A 21,635-nucleotide genomic window follows, 5' to 3' on the forward strand; every position below is an offset into this window, starting at 1 on the left:
AGACAAACTAATATTCTTTATATAATCAACAATTCTACAATATATTTTAATAGTCATCTATCTTATAATAGTCGAAAGTAGTTGTCGAACTTGATTATCGAATTTGATTTTTGTTGGAGTTTGTAGTTGGAGGTAGTTATCGAAGTATGAAATTGGTCCCGTGAAGGTGGTATTAGAGTTTTTTTACCAAAGTTTGTCGTTAGAGGTGGTTTTTGTAGCCTGAAGTTGGTCATCAGAGTTGGTCGCGTGATCGTAATTGTTGAAGTTGATCATCCAAGATGATTTTTGCCGGAGTTTATAGTCGAAGGTGATTGTCGAAGCTTGGAGTTAGTTACATGAAGGTGGTGTTTAAGTTGGTTGTCGTAGTTGCTCACAGAGGTGGTTGCCGGAGCTCGAAATTGGTCGCTGGAGTTGTCATCAAAGGTGGTTGTTGGAATTGCTTGCTCACAGGTGGTCATTGAAGTTGATCATCGAAGGTGATTTTTGTTGGAGTTTGTAGTCAGTGTGGTTGTTGAAGCCTACGAAAATGGTTGTCGGAGTTTGTCATCAAAGTTTGTTGTCAGAGGTGGTTGCCAGAACCTAAAATTTGTCATCGAAGTCAGTTGCGCAAAGATGATCGTCGGAGTTAGGTCACTAGAGTTGTCATCGGAGGTGGTTTTCGGAGCCTGAAATTGATCGTGGGAGTTGGTTGCTGAAGTTATCATCAGAGGTGGTTGTCGGAGTCTGGAATTAGTTCTCGAAGTGTGACAACGATAGTGCCAATAGTAGCCGGTGGGTGGAGCCATTGAAAATATTGGAAGAAGGGAGAGTTTGGGTGATTTGGTAAAATATACAACTTAACATTTAAAGTTAGTGAGTCAAATATTGAATATACTAGTTCAACTTATGTTGGTGAACTAAACACCCCTCGTTGTATTGTTATGTTGTTGTACTTAAAAAAGAAAAAAAAAAAAGAAAAGAAAAGAAAAAGAAATTGATAATTAAACCATGATTTTACCGAAGAGGAACGAACTCACCGATAGTTGAAAAGGAAAAAATGGAATTTATCTGAGAACCCCAATACTTTTTCTCTCCTCTAAAACCCTTCTCCCTCTCCGTTGGATTCTTTTGTTGATTGATTCTCTCCACAACCATTTGTGGGAAAAGCTGTAGGTAGCTGATTTCTTATTTAGTAAAATTTTTTCTGAAACTAAGCTGATGGATCTGCCATTCCACTCCCACTTGGCTCAAGTATAGCTTTTGGCATCATCGACATCAATTGAGCTTAAATTCTGAGCTAAAAGTTATCTGGGTCTGTTTCTGTTTGGTTTGGTTTCTTCTGGGTAAGTTTCTAGGGGTCGAAGATCACCGGAAGTGAAAGAAATGAAAGTGCCCTGTTGTTCCGTGTGCCAGAATCGGTACAACGAGGAAGATAGAGTGCCTCTTTTACTTCACTGCGGCCATGGTTTCTGTGCGGATTGTATGTCTAGGATGTTCTTAGCTTCGTCCGACTCGAGGCTGTCGTGTCCGAGATGTCGCTACGTGTCGGTGGTTGGGAATTCCATCCAAGCGCTGCGCAAGAACTTTGCAGTGCTTGCATTGATCCACTCCAGCTCGAAAACGGCAGTGCCGGCATCAGAATTCGATTGTGATTTCACGGACGATGAGGGAGACGACAGTGAGGGTGAGGTGAATGTCGACGAGGAATCGCTCTCTCGCCGCCGATGGAGTGGCGGATCCTGTACGTCGACCTCAGGAGGGTGCGGACCGGTGATCGATGTTGAAGTACACAAGGATTTAAAGCTATTGCGTCAGATAGGGGAGGGTCGGAGGGATGGCGTTGAAATATGGACTGCTGTGCTTGGCGGCAGGAGGAGCGAGAGCACAAGGTGTAGGCACCAGGTTGCTGTGAAGAAAGTGGCAGTGGGTGATGACATGGATTTGGGTTGGGTTCTTGAGCAACTTGAGAGCTTGCGGAGGACATCGATGTGGTGTCGAAATGTCTGTACATTTCATGGGGCAATGGAAATGGATGGCTCCTTGTATCTAGTTATGGATAGGTGTTACGGTTCTGTTCAATCTAAGATGCAGGATAACGAGGGGCGGCTGACATTGGAGCAAATACTGAGGTTTTGATTTGATCTTCTAGTTGGAATTGTTGGTTCTTAATTCTTTCATTATTATAAATCTAGTGCTACCATAATTTTCACACGGGGTGGGCTCATTTTTTGTACTGCCCTTAGCATTTGGGTGGATTCTTTGGCCCCCTTCTTGTATTTTGGTGTTTTGATAATGCAATTGTTTGTTTTTTTTTTCTTTCACTTTAATAACTGACACAAGAATTGGTCGCTTCAGGCATGCTCCACATTGTGGCAGCTCGTTCAACCTTAGGATGGTAGTTAAAGTAAAGTTCTAGCTAACTCACTACACGTTCTAGAAATTAAAATCAAAAGTCATTAGGAGTAAATCGATGGCTTTGCTTGGGATAATGGCATCTGCGAGTGACGTTTATATCTTGAATCTAGGTAGGGATAGCTGCTCTGTGTATCAATACCTGAATAAAATGCTATATTAGTTTTCTAGCAATTGGAGTTTATTTTTTAAAAATATTAATGAAAGGGTGTAATTCGTTCTCACTTTATTAGAACTTGGAATCATAAGGAGAATGTTAATCACCTTTGTTGGTACAACTCTAAAGAAACTCATAATAACAAAAGAGGTTTGAGAGAGAACACCAGTCAGAGCTCAAAGATTTGAAAAAAGGGTGTTGAAGAGGCCAGCTCTTTCTATTTTATCTAATGGTCACTTATACTCTGGAATAGGCTGTAGGAGGCGTTTCATTTTGATCAGCTCTTTCCTAGCTCATTAAAGGATTCTGTATTGCAAGATTTCTGAGATCACAACTCTAAGGATACGTATGAGCTATATCATGGCGAATGGTTTTTTGGTCTTTCATATAAGTAATTGAGGCTGAGCATGATAGAAAAATCTGGAAAAATAAAATTAAGGGGACTGTTTGACCCACCAACTTCTTATGTTGATGTAAACAACTCAACTTCAATAGTAAACATTATTGAAGTTTACATATTTATCGAGTAATTCTATCTTTCCATCATTTTCTACTTTTTATATTTATCGCGAAGAACTCCATTTCCCCCTCTATTTCTACTTTTCACATTTATCGATTAACTCCACATTCATCTTTTAATCTACTTTGCACAATTATCAAAAAATTCCATCTTACAACTCTACACTTAAAACCCAAACTTACTAACTCCACTCAGTATAACACCCCCTAAAAGCTTGGATCAAGTCTGGACATGGTGTGCTGTGGGATCACTTGAGCCATAAGATATTGACATTCTTCTTGAAAGGGATCATAAAAATCAAAATAATTTTAAATTCTGTAAGGTTTATAACAAATTCGTTTGGATCCCTAAGAGTTCAGAGAGTTTCAACCATAAATGAAACGAGAAAGAGCTACATATATAAAGATTTTATATTTAAATTCTCTTATGCATCCATCTCCTTTATCTGGAGGAATCAGTTTTTTTTAGGAAAACGAAACAACTATTATTCGTATTAGCTTTCTATGAACTTTCTTCACATTGTACATGCATTTGCCAATTCTAGGTATGGTGCTGACGTGGCAAGAGGTGTGGCTGAACTGCATGCTGCTGGTGTTGTATGTATGAATATAAAACCATCAAATCTTCTTTTGGATGATACTGGTCATGCAGTGGTTTCTGATTACGGACTTGCTGCTATACTAAAGAAACCTATGTGCTCAAAAGCTAAATCGGATTGTGATTCATCGAAGATGCACTTGTGCATGGAATGTGCAATGCTTAGTCCACACTATGCTGCTCCTGAAGCGTGGGAGCCTGTTAAGAAGTCACTGACGTTCTGGGATGATGGGCTTGGTATGTCTGTAGAATCAGATGCTTGGAGTTTTGCCTGTACGTTGGTGGAAATGTGTACTGGTTCCATCCCGTATGTGTGGCTACTCAATCCTGTAAAGTGATGTTTCTTTATCTTTCATCAGTTCTGGTTATCAGGTAGTTTTAAAAGTGTTGATTTTGTTCTGCAGGTGGTCTGGTTTATGCACAGATGACATTTATCGAGCTGTCGTCAAGGCTAAGAAACTACCTCCACAATATGCAAGCATTGTAGGTGTTGGAATACCTAGGGAATTGTGGAAAATGATCGGTGACTGCCTGCAGTTCAAGTCTTTGAAAAGGCCTACATTCAACAAAATGCTATCAACATTCCTTCGTTATTTGCAAGAGGTTCCACGAAGCCCTTCCGCAAATCCTGATAAGTAAGCAATTCAAACACCTTTTCTCACATTAGAACATCTCTTTGCATTTTTGGAGCTACTGCCTTAAGAGCCAAGACAGCTATTGGTGCTTTTATTCTTGTTTTCTTACCCAGAATTCTCATATTATTGGTGTAAAAGCAGTGACTTAGCTAAATTCTCTGGACTCTATATCACGGATACTGAAACCTCTCTCATGTCTGATTTGGAAGTTTTTCGTTATAACCTTGGTCATCTGCATTGCTTCGTGTTTGATGGAGACTTCAATGGTGTTAGGCAAGTTGATCATCACCTGAAAATTGCTGTGGTGGTTATGTTAACAAATACAATACAGCTAAATTGTAATTCCTCCCCTTCTGGTCATGCAGAAATCTTCTTGTAAAAGCTGCATCCGGAAACAGTAGTAGCTTCATCTCTAAATTGTTAGAAGCTCAAAATGATGAGGGTCAAACGGCTCTCCACTTGGCTTGTCGACGGGGCTTTGCTGAAATTGTGGAGGTTATTTTGGAGTTCAAGGAGGCTGAGGTCGACATTTTGGATAAAGATGGAGATCCTCCGCTAGTGTTTGCTTTAGCGGCAGGATCCCCAGAATGTGTTCGTATTCTCATTGAAAAAGGTGCTAATGTTTGTTCTAGGTTGAGGGAAGGGTTTGGCCCATCTATTGCTCATGTCTGTGCCTATCATGGCCAACCTGATTGCATGCGTGTAGGTCTTTGTTAAACTCTATTTATCAGATGCCATTTTGGTAGATATCTCTCTTCTAATGTCTTACAAAATTTGATCAGATCCCTTCATACTGAAATCTGTGTAGGAGTTACTGTTGGCTGGAGCTGATCCAAATGTAATTGATGATGAAGGCGAATCAGTTCTGCACAGAGCAGTCACCAAGAAATATACGGATTGCGCTCTGGTTATTTTGGAAAATGGGGGATGTAGATCAATGGCTATATTGAATTCAAAACATCTTACGTAAGTAAAACATCCTCTTCATTGAGTATTTTTTTTTATTAGCTCTTTTGCGGTTTCTCGACCCCTAACGTTAGGCTGTCTTTCTCTTTCCCTTTGAATATATGGTCTTTTATCCCATTCTTTTTATAGGTTTTTCTGGAGTTATAAATTAATAAATGTCTCTGGATTGAGCAATTGTGCAGAAATACAGTATTAATGTCTGGAGTCTGTTTATAAATTAATAAATGTCTCTGGATTGAGTGATTGTGCAGAAATACAGTAGTTAAAGTGTGTGCCTTGCCTGTGTGTTCTTGTGGAATATAAATAGGAATATTTTTTGTGTAATTAAAGTGCTGCTGTTCCACTGCCTGTTTTGTGGCTTGTAAAAGATTGTCTTACTAGTATTTTATTGAGAGTGCATTTGGATGGTGTTGCCTGTAGAAAGTTAAAAGTCAAAATGTTCAATATTATCAGAGGAAAAAAATAAGTCCAAGAGAATTACGTAGAATTATATACAAAGATAATGCTCCAATTCCTAAACATCATTTTGGAATTCTTTACCGTTTTCATTCCCCTTCGTGACTATTGTTAAAGGCAAATTGTCATTCCTTGGAAAGCTAAATCACTTTGTTTTTCAATTTTAGTAATATTATGAACTTCTCTATGGACTGTTGAGAATGACCTCGTGTTTGTTTCGGGAAAGATCCTTGAATTAGTAACGATTTCCTTTGTAATCTTTTCTTTATGATAATACAACCACTTTCTCCATAAAGATGCTTTTATAAATTATATTTTGCATTCCTGTAATGATTATCCTTCCATGCCTTTTGTAGTCACGATTTTCTTCCATAATCTCTCTCCTCTGAATATTATGAATTCCTTTTAAACTCTAGTCTATCTGTCGGTAATATGTTACATTTCTTATCAAAATGGTACTTTTTATACTAAAGTACAATATCCTCGTGAACATGCACAGCACAGGTTAGGTGCACTTTGGAAAACACGGCATGTGTTGAATATCCTACATCCCATCCCTAAAGATAAAAATTTCTTCCACCGAGGGAGCTTGGCTGTCACATTTTTTATAATTGGAGCCTAGACTAGACTTTTTATTATGTCTTCGGTGGATTCATTTTGAACTTCACTATGAGGCTAGTTTGGATTATCTTTTTTGTTTTCCTGGCTTAGCTTCCAAAATACATGATATAAGTGCACATTCATCTTCTCAGTTGATTTATCCTTTTAGTACAGCGTTCCTTCCCTCTACCAACTAAGTGACACATATACCATATTCATACTTGGAAAAATTGGAAGGAACATCTTCATATTTCTATTTATTCTGTTTTCAGACCCTTGCACATTTGTGTGTCAACATGTAATGTCGTCGTCGTTAAAAAGTGGATGGAAATTGCAACTGCCGAAGAGATTGCTGAGACAATTGATATACCAAGCGCAGCTGGAACTGCATTGTGTATGGCTGCTGCTCTAAAAAAAGATCGTGAAAGTGGTAATGATAGCAATTTGTCAATTGGTATTGTTAATTGTTGCATTTAGTGAAATTCATAAGCCAACTCATGGATGGTAAGAGTTCTGATTTGTAAATGTAGGCCATGAGTTTAAAATCCATTTGACCAACTTCTGCTTTTGAGTTTTCTGATTATTAAATGATATGGAAGAAGACAATTATCGTAGTTATAAGCCCAGTGGACATAGAGGAGTTGGTTTTGCATTCGAGAGGAGTTTATGAGTATTTAGAAATTCTGTAAACTAGTCCTATAATGTAGCTTGTTTTCAGCATTCTATTGTTTTTCCTAAGTGAATGTAACAACCCGGAACTAACAAACTGCCTCTTCAAGGTCCTATATTATTTGGCATGATTTTCTTCTGTTTTCTTATCATTAAAACACACACAAAAAAAAAAAAAAAAAAAAAAAAGAAAAAGAAAAAGAAAAGAAAAGAAAATAGTAATAATATAAAGAAAAAGAAAAGAAAAGAAAATAGTAATAATATACACACACATACATATGTAAATGATGCCGATAAATGATATCCATTATTGTAACTGTGGACCTATGTTCTCTAAAAAAAAGGTGAAGATAGGGCATTTGCCTTTTTACTTGAATAGCTCAAGTCTTTCATTAATAAGTACTTCCATATGGTGATGGTACTGTAGTTCTTTTGTGGCTTAGCATTGTTACTCTTGATTAGATTTTCTCTTGGATTATTGGTTTTTTTTAAACAAGGAAACGACACTTTTCATTAAGGGAATGAAAAGAGACTAATGCTCTAAGATACAAACCCCAATTGCAAAATCCATAACAGAATAACATAGTATCATAATGATAACAAAACTAATAAGGAAAGATGAAGGCATCCCAACCGCAATAAATATCTTGAATGGAGTAAACTGCAAACTTCTTAGATAAAGAACACCACAAAGATCTTGGATTATTGGTGTATCCTTCTAAATTTAGTGGAATAAAAGTTCTGCACTTCTACCTGCCATTGGAAGTAGATTATTGTTTTTATAAGGAGCATCAAGAATACGTTTTTGACAGAGAAACAATTTCATTGATAACTGATATAGGGAAGTAAAACTCCAAAAACCTTATTGGTGAATTACAACAAAGATCTCCAATATCAATCATCCATATTCATAGGTTATGCTAATATATGATGTATCCACCCGTGGATAATCAATTATGTGAATCTTGTCACTACTTTTGGCTTCTGACTTGGTTTTTGTTTTCTTTTTGTTTTTCAACCACTGGGAAAATATATTATATTTTTGGGAGTGATAGTGAAAAAGTTGATGAATCAGCGCCTTTTGACAGAACCATATGTGGATTAGATGGATGCTTTAAAACTAGATGGTAGATGCCAACACTGTGAATTTTCTTGTTACCACCTTTACTTGTGTACAATGCCAAATAACTTAATTTACAAATTGGAAGCGAACATCTTGGATTGTTTTAATTGAAAACTAACTTTTTTCTAATAAATATCAGAGACAATTTATATTCGCCACCATGGCAGCTAAATGATTTGGAGGAAGCCTTGTGTAGTCTTGATCTTTAGTGGGTCATGTCTTTAAGTTGGCTATCTTCTATTCCCACGTCCTTTTTTCAGTTTTAAGTGTTGGCTTTTGTCATCCTGACTTCTGGTTGTACTTGAGGCCTCATAGGAGACTGGAAAGGGTAAGATAGGAGAATTTCTGGAAGGAAAAAGAGAGCAAAAAATGCATCTTGGTGCAGTTCCTTTTATAGTTTTTAATTTTATTTTTAAAAGGGAAATTTTCACAGATAGACAAAATGTCAAACTATTTACAGAAATAGCAAAAAAAAAAAAAAAATACTGATAGACACTGATGGACTTCTATTAACTTTTATCAGCCTCTATCAAAGAAGATTAAAATTTTGTTATTTTATGTAAATAATTTCCCCTTTTTTATTTTTGAAAATCCCCCTTTTTAAAACAATATTTTTCTGATTTATGGATCGTTTGAGTTAGTTTTAGTCTATAGAGTTACTGGCTCCTACGTTTTCTTTACTCCCCCCTGTCATCTTTTCTTTTAAACAATAAATGACTTGAACTGGGACCTCATTGGTCATTGCATATTTTATTTCTTTCACTATTTTTCCTGATTCCAGTAATTGCCCCATTTATTTGTTACTTCATGCTGCTTGTAGAGGGAAGAAGTCTAGTTAAGCTATTGCTTCATGCGGGAGCAGACCCAGCTGCCCAGGATGCCCAGCATGGACGGACAGCTCTTCACACTGCTGCAATGGCTAATGATGTTGAATTGGTTAAGGTATTATAACAAATATATAGATAATGCTGGTGCGCATGGATGTTAAGAATAAGATATCTGCTCATACGACTAACTTTTATTTCTTTTCCCCTTATTTTCCAGGCTTTCAAATTGTTTAGTTCTGCTTTTTTATTTAAAAAAAAAAGAAAGAAAGAAAGAAAGAAATTTATTTATTTATTATTATTGTTGTTTTTTTAATTTTTTGGTTAGCTTATTCTTAATGCGGGGATTGATGTCAACATCTGCAATGTGCACAATACAATACCCCTTCATGTAGCGTTAGCCCGAGGAGCTAACTCATGTGTTGGATTGCTGTTGTCTTCTGGAGCAAATTATAATTTTCAGGTTTGTTCAAATCTTTGTAAGATTATTTTGTATCCCCCCACAAAACAAAATAAAATAGAAAAGAACAACATTTTTTTGTGTTTTGAAGTGAAACCCGTTTTTCCCCCCTCAAAAAGCTCTCACAGACGATGCATGTGACAATAAACAAATCAAAAAGTTGGAAAACATGTAAAGAGTATATTGAATAGGATACGGTATATGACCTCTTAATGGGCTTCATTCACTAAAGATGTCTTACGCTCTGCGCTTGTTGTCAGGAGTATTTCTTATTGACTTTTCACTTTGTTTATTCTCGGGTTTCTGGTTTCCCATACATATAGTATAGGTTTGTGCATATTACCATATTTCATAATTTAATTTGTCTGTTATTTGTATCAACGAATGTTTCCAATTAGAAGAATTGTTTTCCAATAATTATTATGGTTGTTACTTCATCTTCTTTTCTTTCATAAGGAGAATTTCTTATGCTGTCTGCTTACAATTCTTTCCAATTGCTGTTAGGATGACGAAGGCGATAATGCTTTCCATATTGCAGCAGATGCAGCCAAAATGATACGTGAAAATCTTCAGTGGCTCATTGTGATGCTTAGGAATGCAGATGCTGCCGTTGAAGTCAGAAACCACAGGCAAGTACCAGTTGGCTGTATTTACTATTATTAATGTTGTATTTGAATTGATGGTAAATAATGTTGTATGGTATATGTACGACATCTAAATCAATGCTGTGGGAATAGAAATGAGAATCGAAGTGTAATTTTTCGTGATGAGAAAATTTATCTGGTGACAGTGGCAAGTCAATACGTGACTTTTTAGAGGCCCTTCCTCGGGAATGGATTTCTGAAGAACTGTGGGAGGCGTTGGCGTATAGGGGCATTCTTCTATCTCCTACAATGTAATTTCTAGACGTTACCTTGTTCTTCCTTGTACCAAAATAACTTCATACTTCTACAATTATTTATGTTCATTATTTTGAGAATTACGGTTTGTGAATTTCAATCATGACTAGATTTGAAATTGGTGACTGGGTAAAATTCAAAAGAACGATGGCAGCCCCTACTTATGGTTGGCAAGGTGCAAAGCATAAGAGCGTTGGGTTTGTGCAAAACATCTTGGACAAGGACAACCTCATGGTCTCATTTTGCTCCGGAGAAGTTCATGTGTTAGCAAACGAAGTTATAAAAGTCATCCCGCTGGATAGAGGGCAGCATGTCCAACTTAAGAAAGATGTAAAAGAGCCCAGGTTATATATGTACACGCCAATTTCTATGTATATTAGCTGATCATGTTTTAATGACTTGATGAACAGTGATTCTCTATTCGTATTTTGCAATCTGTTTATTTATTTATTGTTTTGAAAAGGACAATCTGTTTATTTTTAGCCTAGAAGAATATAGGAAAACTATGAACTACAAGTTTTTTTTCTTCGCATTAATGTATCCATGCAGCTAATCGATATCAGATATGGTCACATGTTTATTTTGATGCCTTTCAGAAAAAGGGTTTATTACCTCAAGAGGCATTTACAAGGGAGATCACAAAAAAGACTTCTTAATTGGTTAGGATTAGGAAATTCTTTGATTGAAAGCAATAGGGGAACTGGGAACGTTTATAGGATGGATAGGAACGTAAGCCCAGCTCTCTTGTCAATAATAATGAAAAATAGGATAGGTAGTTTGTGGCAAGTAGTTTGAACTTTCAGACTTTTTAGCTTCTCTTGCGACAATTTTGCTTCCCCTTCTTTTAGCTTAGATCCTATCTTTTTTGCAGCTTTGCTTTGTCCTTTGTTTTTTCACTTATCTTAATAAAAGTTGGTTTCCATAAAGAAAAATTGGTTAACATCGAGAAAGTAGGACAGTTGCATTACTTTTTGGTTAAAGGTGCTCAACTATAGGGCATTGAAACAATTAGGATTCTGCATCTCTTAGTCCTCTTTTTTCCGGTTATAATAATTTTATGTTCTCTCCCAAGTCTCCCACATGGTAAACATTTTTCAGAATATAAGAGCCATACTTGAATAAGGGGTTATGAACAGAAAAATAGACTAATGTGTTTATTTTTTCCTCTCTTTGGTAGTCTGCTTTCTTCCTTGTAGTGTTTGTAGCTCCTGAAAATTTTGATTTCTAGTTAAGACATCAGCCACAACAAGAATATCGATACAGAAGAGGAGAACAATCAGAGACATCATTATGCGAGACCTTTTTTCTGTTAGGTTGAGCAAAAAAGTTTCAAGCCTTGGTATTACTAGTAGGGTTTCTCTTGAACCAATGCTGAACAGAAAGTATATTACTTCTATAGGGGTCATGAGCAGAAAAATAGACTAATTTGTTTCTTTGCTATGGTGTGGGGAGTTTGGCTACAGAGAAACAATGGGATATTTAGAGAGGTTAAGCAGTTGTGTGATGAGGTTTGGAAGGTGGCAAGTGTAAAACTCTTAGGTTTGAGAAAGAATCAGAATACTCTATTCATTCACCAAAGATATGAATATATACAAGTGTACAAAGTATAGAAAAGGAAAATATCACAAAATATTTACAAGAATGGAAAACCCTAACTATAGAATTATAACATTCCCTCTCAAGTTGGAACATATATATTAATCATGCCCAACTTGTTACATAGATAATCTATACGTCTTCCATCCAATGCTTTCATGAAGATATCTCTTAATTGTTCTCCAGTCTTCACATATCCTGTAGATACCAACCCTTGTTGAATTTTCTCACGTACAAAATGGTAATCAACTTCAATATGTTTAGTTCTTTCATGAAATACTGGATTAGACACAATATGAAGTGCTGCTTGATTATCACACCACAACTTTGTCGGTGTGGTGATTTCAAATCCCAACTCAACAAGAAGTTCATCTATCCAAATCAATTCACACACAGATTGTGCCGTTACTCTATATTCTGATTCTGCACTTGAACGTGACACTACATTTTGCTTCTTACTCGTCCAAGAAATCAAATTACCACCAACAAAAACACAATACCCTGAGGTTGATCTTCTGTCTTCTTTAGATCTTGCCCAATTGGCGTCTGAGAAACATTCAATATTAGTATGACCATAATCCTTATATAATAAACCACGCCCGGGAGCAACCTTCAAATAACAAAGAATTTGTTCCAATGCAGCCCAATGATCGACTATAGGGCATGACATGTACTGACTCACAATACTTACTGAATAGGCTATGTCGAGTCGAGTCACTGTAAGGTAATTAAGTTTTTCCACTAACCTCTTATATCTTTCAAGATCTTTTAGCAATTCTCCATCTTTTGTGAGCTGTAAGTTGGGCATTATTGGGGTACTACATGGCTTAGCTCCTAGCTTTCCTGTTTCAGTCAACAAGTCAAGTACATATTTTCTCTGTCATAATAGAATTCCTTTCTTGCTTCTTATTACCTCAATTCCTAAGAAGTATTTCAATATGCCCAAATCTTTTGTATGGAATTGACTATGAAGAAAGGTCTTTAGAGACTGGATACCTAAAGCATCATCACTAGTAATCACAATATCATCCACATATACGATTAACAAGATGACACCACCCTCAAATCTCTTAAAAAAGACTGAATGATCTGACCTGCTCTTCCGCATTCCAAAGCTTTCAATCACCTGACTAAATTTACCAAACCAAGCTCGTGGGCTCTGCTTTAATCCATACAAGAATTTACGAATGCGACACACCGTTCCATTCTCCCCCGGTGGTTGCTCCATATACACCTCTAGGGGTGTACATAGTCCGGGTTGGGTCGGGTTGGAAGATTTTTGTGGACCAACCCAAAAATTCGGGTTGGCTAATAATGAACCCTATTAGTTCTTTTTTGGAGAGTCAACCCAATCCAACCCAACCCAAAATTTCTGGGTTGGGTCACCGGTTCGTTCTTTCTTTCTTTTTTTATTTTTTATTTATTTTTTTATTTGACTGTTTTTTTCCGTTACTTCCTTAATCATTCTTTTCTCATTCTCTTTATAGAATTGCAGTATATCAGAGATTGCAGTATTTATATATTTATGAAATTCCAACATAGAATGAATTTGAGATTCCTATGTAAGCACTAGAATAACAGATGTCCATGGTCCATTGACATCAAATTTCCGACAAGAGGCTTTGAGTTATTTCATAAAACTTGACACTCAAACATGAAAAGGGTACCTCAATAGAAAGCCATTCAACCCATCTGAGTGTGAAAAGAAACAAAACAAAAGCTCCTGTTATAAAAATAGAGTCTCTATGTTATCTACTTGCTTTATTGAAGAAAATACCCCTAATGATGAGTCGTTCGTGAAGCTTGGAGCAGTAGGCGAGGCGAGGCGAGGCGGAGATTGGATCTGACGAGATGGAGATCGGATCTGATTTGATGAGGCGATGGAAGCGGTGAGGGGAGCAGTCGACTGGCGATGGCGATGGGAGTGGTGAGGGAAGCGGCGAGGGGAGCGGCGTCCGGCGATTCGATTGGCAGTTGATGGCGAGGAAGCGGCACGGCTAGGGTTTCAACTTCAAGACAGTGGGGTTGCTCGGGCAGTCGGGCTCGCTGCTTCGCTTCGCAAATCGCAACCTAATAAGTTTTAACTTTTATTTTTATATATATATATTCGGGTTGGATCGGGTCAACCCGACCCTGAAATGGGGTAACCCGAGACCCAACCCGAATTTAATATTTTTTTAACATTTTTAACCCAACCCAAAATAAAATCTAACCCAACCCAACCCTTGCGGTTTGGGTTGGGTAGTCCACGTTGGTCGGGTTACCGGGTTTTTTGAACACCCCTATATACCTCTTCTTGAAGATCACCATGAAGAAATGCATTTTTAATATCAAGTTGATGTAAAGGCCAATGATTGATTGAAGCTAATGAAATAAATAACCTCACAGATGCCATTTTTGCTACAGGAGAAAAAGTATCAGCATAGTCAACGCCATAAGTTTGTGTGTAGCCTTTCGCTATGAGGCGCACTTTTAACCGAGCAACAGAACCATCAGGATTGACTTTAACTGCAAACACCCATTTGCAACCGATAGCCTTATTTCCTGCAGGGAAACTAAATCCCAAGTACAATTATCATCTAAGGCAGTCATCTCTTCCACCATTGCGGCACACCAACCAGGATGAGACAAAACCGCATGAACAGTTTTCGGGATGGATACAGACTCTAAGGATGTAATGAATGAACATGTGGAAGGCGACAAATGGTTGTATGAAACAAAAGAAGAAATAGGATGAGCACATGTACGTTTACCTTTACGAAGAGCAATATGAAGATCATCACTCGTTTCTGGATCCAATGACGAAGAAGACTCTAGTATAGGGCATGAAGGAGGTTGTCGTCGAGTATAGACCTCGGTGGGTGGAAGCGTAGAGGTAGCCACAGGTAGAGATGAATCAGGAAGAGGATCGGAAGGAGAAATTACTGTGTAGAAAAGGTAATCATCCTCTAATTCCGTATGCTCTCGCTTACTCTTATTCGAAGAGAAAGACGATGATGAAAAAAATGGGGTATGTTCAAAAAATGTGATATCAGGAGAGACGAAATATTTATTTAGATTAGGACAATAACACCGATACCCCTTTTGGACACGGGAATAACCAAGGAAAATAAATTTTAAGGACTTTGGATCCAGCTTGGTATGCTGAGGCCGAACATCTCGAACAAAGCAGGTACAACCAAATATTTTGGGTGGAATGGGAAATGTTGCTTGGGGCATAAAGTACGAAAAGGTATCTCACCCTTAAGAATGGAAGAAGGCATGCGATTTATTAAGAAACAAGTTGTGGAAATAGCATCAGTCCAAAAGGATTTTGGAACATGCATCTGAAACATCAAAGCTCTGGCTATCTCAAGGAGATGACGATTCTTTCGTTCTGCAACCCCATTTTGAGTTGGAGTATTGACACAAGAAGATTGATGAAGAATGTCATGGGCATCTAAATAAGACTTGAGTGTATGAGAGAAATATTCCTTAGCATTATCACTCTATAGGATTTTAAGAGCACCACTAAACTGAGTTTGAATTTCAGCATGGAAGTTACGAAAATGAGAAAATAACTCAGAACGACTTTTCATTAAATATAACCACGTAACACGAGAATAGTCATCGACAAATGTAACAATATACCTAAACCCTTCTTTGGACTCAACAGGACATGGACCCCAAACATCAGAATGGACTAATTCAAAAGGAGCACTAGCTCGTTTATTGACTCGAGGATACGAACTCAAAGGATGAAATTTAGCAAACTAACATGACTCACAATCTAAAGAAGACAAATGTTGAATATAAAACTCTTAGGTTTGATAAAGAATCAGAATACTCTATTCATTCACCAAAGATATGAATATATACAAGTGTACAAAGCATAGAAAAGGAAAATATCACAAAATATTTACTAGAATGGAAAACCCTAACTATAGAATTATAATAGCAAGGTTCAATGCCTCCCTGTGGGGGTGTCAATCATTAGATCTTTTTGTTACTATTATCTTACTTTGATTTTGTTGAATTGGAGTCTCTTTTTAACAAACATAATGATGCGAGTTGTGATTAAATGAGTTTTAATATGCAACATTTGTAAACTCACATCAATGATTGACCCAAAAACTAGATGAGTTATGATAAATTTAATTATATCAACACTCTAACATTCCCCCCACTTGTAGGCTTGAAAGTTTGTGGAAGACTCAACAACTAGAAATCAGTATTAATTAGGGAAGATATGATATTACAGAGGTTCGAACATAGGACCTCTTGCTCTGATACCATGTTCAATCATTGATTGACTCAAAAGCTTAAGCTAATGGGTTATGTTAAATGTAATCATATCAACACTTTAACCGTTATGCTGTCTCGCTTTCTCGTTTGAAAAGTGCATCATTGGAACTGTAGATTGTATGGGTCTCTTTTCTAGTTGGGCTTTGTTATTTTTGTATGCACTTGTACATTCCCCTCGATTAAAGCTCTGTTTCTCACCATTTTTTAAAAATAACTATTGCTTGGTTTTTTCTTTGTTTTCCCCATGAGCAACTTATTTGCTTTTCTTAAGATAATTGAAGTTTTTCTCCATTTTAAAATCCAGACATAAAATTTTGATCCATGTTGCAGACACATGATCTATCTGTGCCTGTTTGAAGTCTATTAATTTTGCTTATTTATACTGATACTGATATATCTGTTTTATTAGGTTTGGGTGGCGTGGACAATCACGTGACAGTATTGGAACTGTTTTATGTGTAGATGATGATGGGATCCTCCGTGTTGGATTTCCTGGAGCATCCAGAGGATGGAAAGCTGATCCTGCAGAAATGGAAAGAGTTGAAGAATTTAAGGTTGGAGACTGGGTTCGCATCCGTCCCACCCTCACTACAGCAAAGCATGGATTAGGGGCTGTAACACCAGGGAGCATCGGTATAGTTTACTGCAACAGGCCTGATGGTAGCTTATTGTTAGAACTAAGCTATCTTCCAAATCCATGGCTTTGTGAACCAGAGGAGGTCGAACCTGTTATTCCTTTTAGGGTAATGCGATCTATTTCTATATTATTACAGGGCCTCTTTCTTTTCTTCTTGTCCCTTATTTGGTTGTTCATTTTTCTGATACTTAAAGATCCCGATTACAGATTGGAGATCGGGTGTGCGTTAAGCGCTCCGTTGCAGAACCGAGATATGCTTGGGGTGGTGAAACTCATCATAGCGTTGGAAGAATTAGTGAAATTGAGAGTGATGGTCTCCTCATAATTGATCTACCAGACCGTCCAATTCCTTGGCAAGCTGATCCTTCTGATATGGAAAAGGTGGATGATTTTAAGGTAAATTTCTTTTCTCCCCGTGTCTCGACCCACCTCATGATTTGATCAGTAGTTGCTTCATTATTTGACCATGCCGTTCTTTCTCCCCTCCGATGGGAGTCTTTGTAAATATCATTATTTTTCATAGGTCGGTGACTGGGTCAGGGTGAAAGCTTCAGTGTCGTCTCCAAAATATGGATGGGAGGATATCTCAAGGAACAGCATTGGAGTTATTCATATCTTGGAGGAAGATGTAGAGATGGGCATTGCCTTTTGCTTCAGGAGCAAGCTTTTTATTTGCTCTGTGACTGATGTTGAGAAGGTGGCTCCTTTTGAAATAGGTCAAGAAATACATATATTGCCTTCTGTCACTCAACCTCGTCTAGGATGGTCAAACGAAAGCCCTGCTACAGTTGGAAAAATATCTAGAGTTGACATGGACGGGGCATTGAATGTGAGCATGTCATGTTATACTACTATTTTTGCACTTTATGATGAATATTTGTCTCCATTATGGAGTAGATGTAGAACAATCTCATAAGAAGCCACAAGTTTGTTATTGATATTTTAGTTACCCCTTCCACATTCTGGACTAAGATTTGTATATTTTTCCTTAGGTCAAGGTGGCAGGGAGACAGAGTTTGTGGAAAGTTTGTCCAGGGGATGCAGAACAACTTTCGGGATTTGAAGTTGGTGATTGGGTACGTTCAAAGCCTAATACAGGGAATAGGCCTACTTATGATTGGAACATTGCTGGAAGAGATGGTTTCGCAGTGGTTCATAGTGTACAGGACTGTCTATTCCTTGAGTTGGCTTGCTGTACTCGTAGAAACAGGTGGCTTGCTCATGCTTCGGATGTTGAGAAGGTTCCATGCTATAAAGTTGGCCAGTATGTTCGGTTTCGTCCTGGACTATCCGAGCCAATGTGGGGTTGGAGAGGAGCTCGATCTGATTCACGTGGCATCATAACCAGTGTGCATTCTGATGGTGAAGTTAGGGTGGCATTTTTCGGTGTCAGCGGGTTGTGGAGGGGCGATCCTGCAGATCTTGAGGTAGAACAGATGTTTGAGGCTGGAGAGTGGGTGAGATTGAGGGAAAATACCAACAAATGGAAATCAATAGGACCTGGTAGCATCGGTGTGGTGCAAGGATTAAGATTTGAAGGGGATGAATGGAATGAATGGAATGGAAGAATTAGTGTGGTGTTCTGTGGGGAGCAAGAATGTTGGGTTGGCTCTATTACTCATTTAGAAAGGGTGAACCAGTTGGTGGTCGGACAGATGGTTCAGGTTAAATCATCCATAAGTCAGCCAAGATTTGGCTGGTCAGTGCACAATAGTGCAAGTGTTGGAATGATATCAGCTATTGATGGAGATGGAAAGCTCAAGATACATACTGCAGCTGGGTCTAAAGCTTGGATGCTAGATCCAGCTGAAGTAGAGTTGGTACAAGAAGAGGAATTTCAGGTCAGAGACTGGGTTCGAGTCAAGGCTTCTGTTTCGACACCGACCTATCAATGGGGAGAGGTGAATCATTCAAGCATTGGGGTGGTTCATCGCAAGGAAAATGGAGAACTTTTCGTTTCATTCTGCTTCATGGAGAAGAAGCTGTGGCTATGCAAGGCATGGGAAATGGAACGGGTGAGGCCAGTCAGAATTGGAGACAAAGTGAGGATTAGAGAAGGGCTCGTTGCACCTCGTTGGGGATGGGGAATGGAGACTCATGCAAGCAAAGGCCAAGTGGTTGGAGTCGATGCAAATGGGAAGTTGCGGATTAAGTTTCGATGGAGAGAGGGTAAACCATGGATCGGAGATCCTGCAGATATTGTTCTTGATGAGAACTAACACGATGAGGACACTTTGCCATACCATCGTTGCCATACTGCCATATGTTCTCCATCTAAGGTGGCTTTTGAGCCTAGTGGCTTCAACTCCTCTAGCTCTGCTTTTGCTGCTAAAGCGAAACCGTTTCATCATCACACTAACACTGTGCAAACGAGAACATCCTGGTAATATAAATATAAGCTGCACCGTACTGCAGACAGATTTATTACCGAAGGAGCCAGAAGGGAAGGCATGTAACTGACTGACCTTATAATCATAGGAAACACAAGGAGAGGTATGCAGATAGATGAGATTTGCTACCCCTATCTATCCTTGTCTCATAAACAATATTTATAGCAATAGGTAATCTGAGTTCCCAGGTAAATATATATGTATAACACTTGATTGTTATCTTCATTGTACAAATTGAACACTAATATTTTTAGTTATAGAAGATCTAAACGTTAATATTTGAATGTTCTATTTTGTCTATGGCTGATCTCTGGCCCTCCCATTTGTTTTATTGTCTTTCTACATAACAGGGATGGCCGAAGACAATTTCTTCATGTTGGTGAGTAGAATAGAAATATTTGTTGATGAGAAATAGTTTTTAGAACAATTTTCAAGAATAGAATTTAGACATCATGTTTTATGCTAGGAATTGAAGATTTTTTAAATGTAGATTACAAAATAAATAATTTGTTATATATTATTGTTTGTTTGTTCCTTTTTTCTTTTGTCTTGAATGAATTGGGGAAAGGAGGGAAAAAAGTACTCATTAGTAATTGTAGCTAATGTATAGTTGTCTTCAAGTTATGTGTATTTATTATTGTCCAATATAAATATTTTAATTAATTGAACCTAATAATTTAAATTATTTTTTCATCACCAAAATTTTAAGAAATTACTGATGCAGACAAATATTTATTATTTCATATATATATATATATATATATATATTTTAAAGAAGGAACTTCATCGAGGCTGAATAAACATATTAGCATAATTCTCATTAAGAGTAGAGGACATCCAACTAGAGTGAGATGAAAACTAACAAGCCTCTTAAATCTTTTATACTAAAAGAAGAAGGGTGAGCAACAAAATTAGTTATAGTATGCACTATAGTGCGAGTAACAAAATTACACGACAATTACATTCAACAAAAGAGTGAACACCAATCCAGTGCACGAGAACTGATAATTTGTAGAAATACAAATTATTATAACTCTTTGTTTAGGATAATTAGGAAGATTAGTTAAAAATGCATTAACTTGAAATGAAATTCATGAAAATAAATAAACTTCTCATTCAAACATTTACAACATGCATTATCCTGAAAATTATAAAATCTAACATCTTTGAATGCAAGAGTCTTGTAAGAAGAAGCAAGAATCGACTAAGGAAACAAAAGTTGCCACTGTGGACGCATAAAGAGAATCATATCAACTTCAAACTTGCACGCAAAGAACCATGCGTTGAGAAAAAACATGCAAAGTAGAAAACGACAAATGCGTGGGCGGTGGATGTCAACTCAAGATGCAAGTTGGTAGCTAATTTGAGACAGCTGTGCCAGAGTGAATGGACGTATGATGCGAATATTTGGGACAGCAGGACATGAAATTAAATGCAAAGGTGTCAAACAATCGAAATTAAATGCAAAGGTGTCAAACAATCATTAGAAAGAAGCAAAGAACATTCATGTGATGCCTATAAATAGCTCATCGAGAATCATTTAAGTGTTAGACTTTCTTCCAAATGATTGACCAAAATTCTACCCAAACTTCTCCACACTTCCACCATTATCTTCAATCTCTCGAGCTTCTCTTTGAAGAGAATTATGAGTGAGAATTCAGTCTTTTTTTTCTCCAAAAAGGGAAAGAACACTGCCAACCTTTACAACCACCTTGAAGCAACCCCCACCAAGCCAAAGGGAGCAAAAGATTGCAATCGATGGCTTGACATCTCCATTTCCTAACTTAATATTTCTTTTATTTGCAATTTGTATTAAGTCTTGAAATTGAGAAACTCTACATTTCTTAATATAAATGTGATTTCCATTATCTTTCATCCATCCATACTTCTTCTTGTCTTCATAGCGTGCAACTAAATTCCTAATGGGTTGAGAAGATTTTTACTAGCATTTTCACAAGTTCTGCATGAGTTAAAGTTCATCTTGTTTAATGTGTGCTTATTACATTGCTTAAGTTCATCTAACAAATCGATTTAAGTACCAATAATCAACTGCTTAAGAAAGCAAGTGATTGTGAAGTTCATTAAACAAAGAGAGAAGTCGTTTTAGAGATAAAGTTAACATCTTGTTTGAAATTAATCGGTGCATGCGCCTAGAGATAGGACAAATGTGGCATGAAAACATTGATAGATGAGTTCTTCATTTTATGAGTTAATAACATGAATGTATACTCATGCATTGCTTAGGAAAATGTCAGTTAACCTTCTTAGCCCTGCTTTATTAATTGACTTTTCTTTACTTCCACTCACGTTGCTTTTATTGTGACTGCATCCATCATTCTGCGCATCGTCACCATCACATACACTCAACGCATCATTACACCACTATCAGCTTCATCAATCATCATCATCCATTTGCACCATCATTTGTAAT

General features: G+C 37.4%; 1 protein-coding gene across 1 annotated transcript; it reads left to right on the plus strand.

Moving 5' to 3' along the window:
* The first annotated feature begins 1,008 nt into the window (after positions 1–1,008).
* Positions 1,009–19,493, plus strand: KEG (protein kinase KEG). The gene is made up of 16 exons (XM_039036994.2): positions 1,009–2,108; positions 3,613–3,972; positions 4,070–4,300; positions 4,442–4,573; positions 4,666–5,002; positions 5,109–5,266; positions 6,595–6,752; positions 8,935–9,056; positions 9,267–9,401; positions 9,903–10,027; positions 10,189–10,293; positions 10,408–10,641; positions 16,587–16,920; positions 17,022–17,210; positions 17,338–17,643; positions 17,807–19,493. Exons 1-16 carry the CDS (start codon positions 1,363–1,365, stop codon positions 19,031–19,033), a joined length of 4,899 nt encoding a protein of 1,632 aa, XP_038892922.1. The 5' UTR covers positions 1,009–1,362; the 3' UTR covers positions 19,034–19,493.
* The last annotated feature ends 2,142 nt before the right edge of the window (positions 19,494–21,635 follow it).

This window comes from Benincasa hispida, chromosome 7, assembly GCF_027475165.1.
Source record: "Benincasa hispida cultivar pf3 chromosome 7, pf3_genome.v1.1, whole genome shotgun sequence".
NCBI classification, from domain to species: Eukaryota; Viridiplantae; Streptophyta; class Magnoliopsida; order Cucurbitales; family Cucurbitaceae; genus Benincasa; species Benincasa hispida.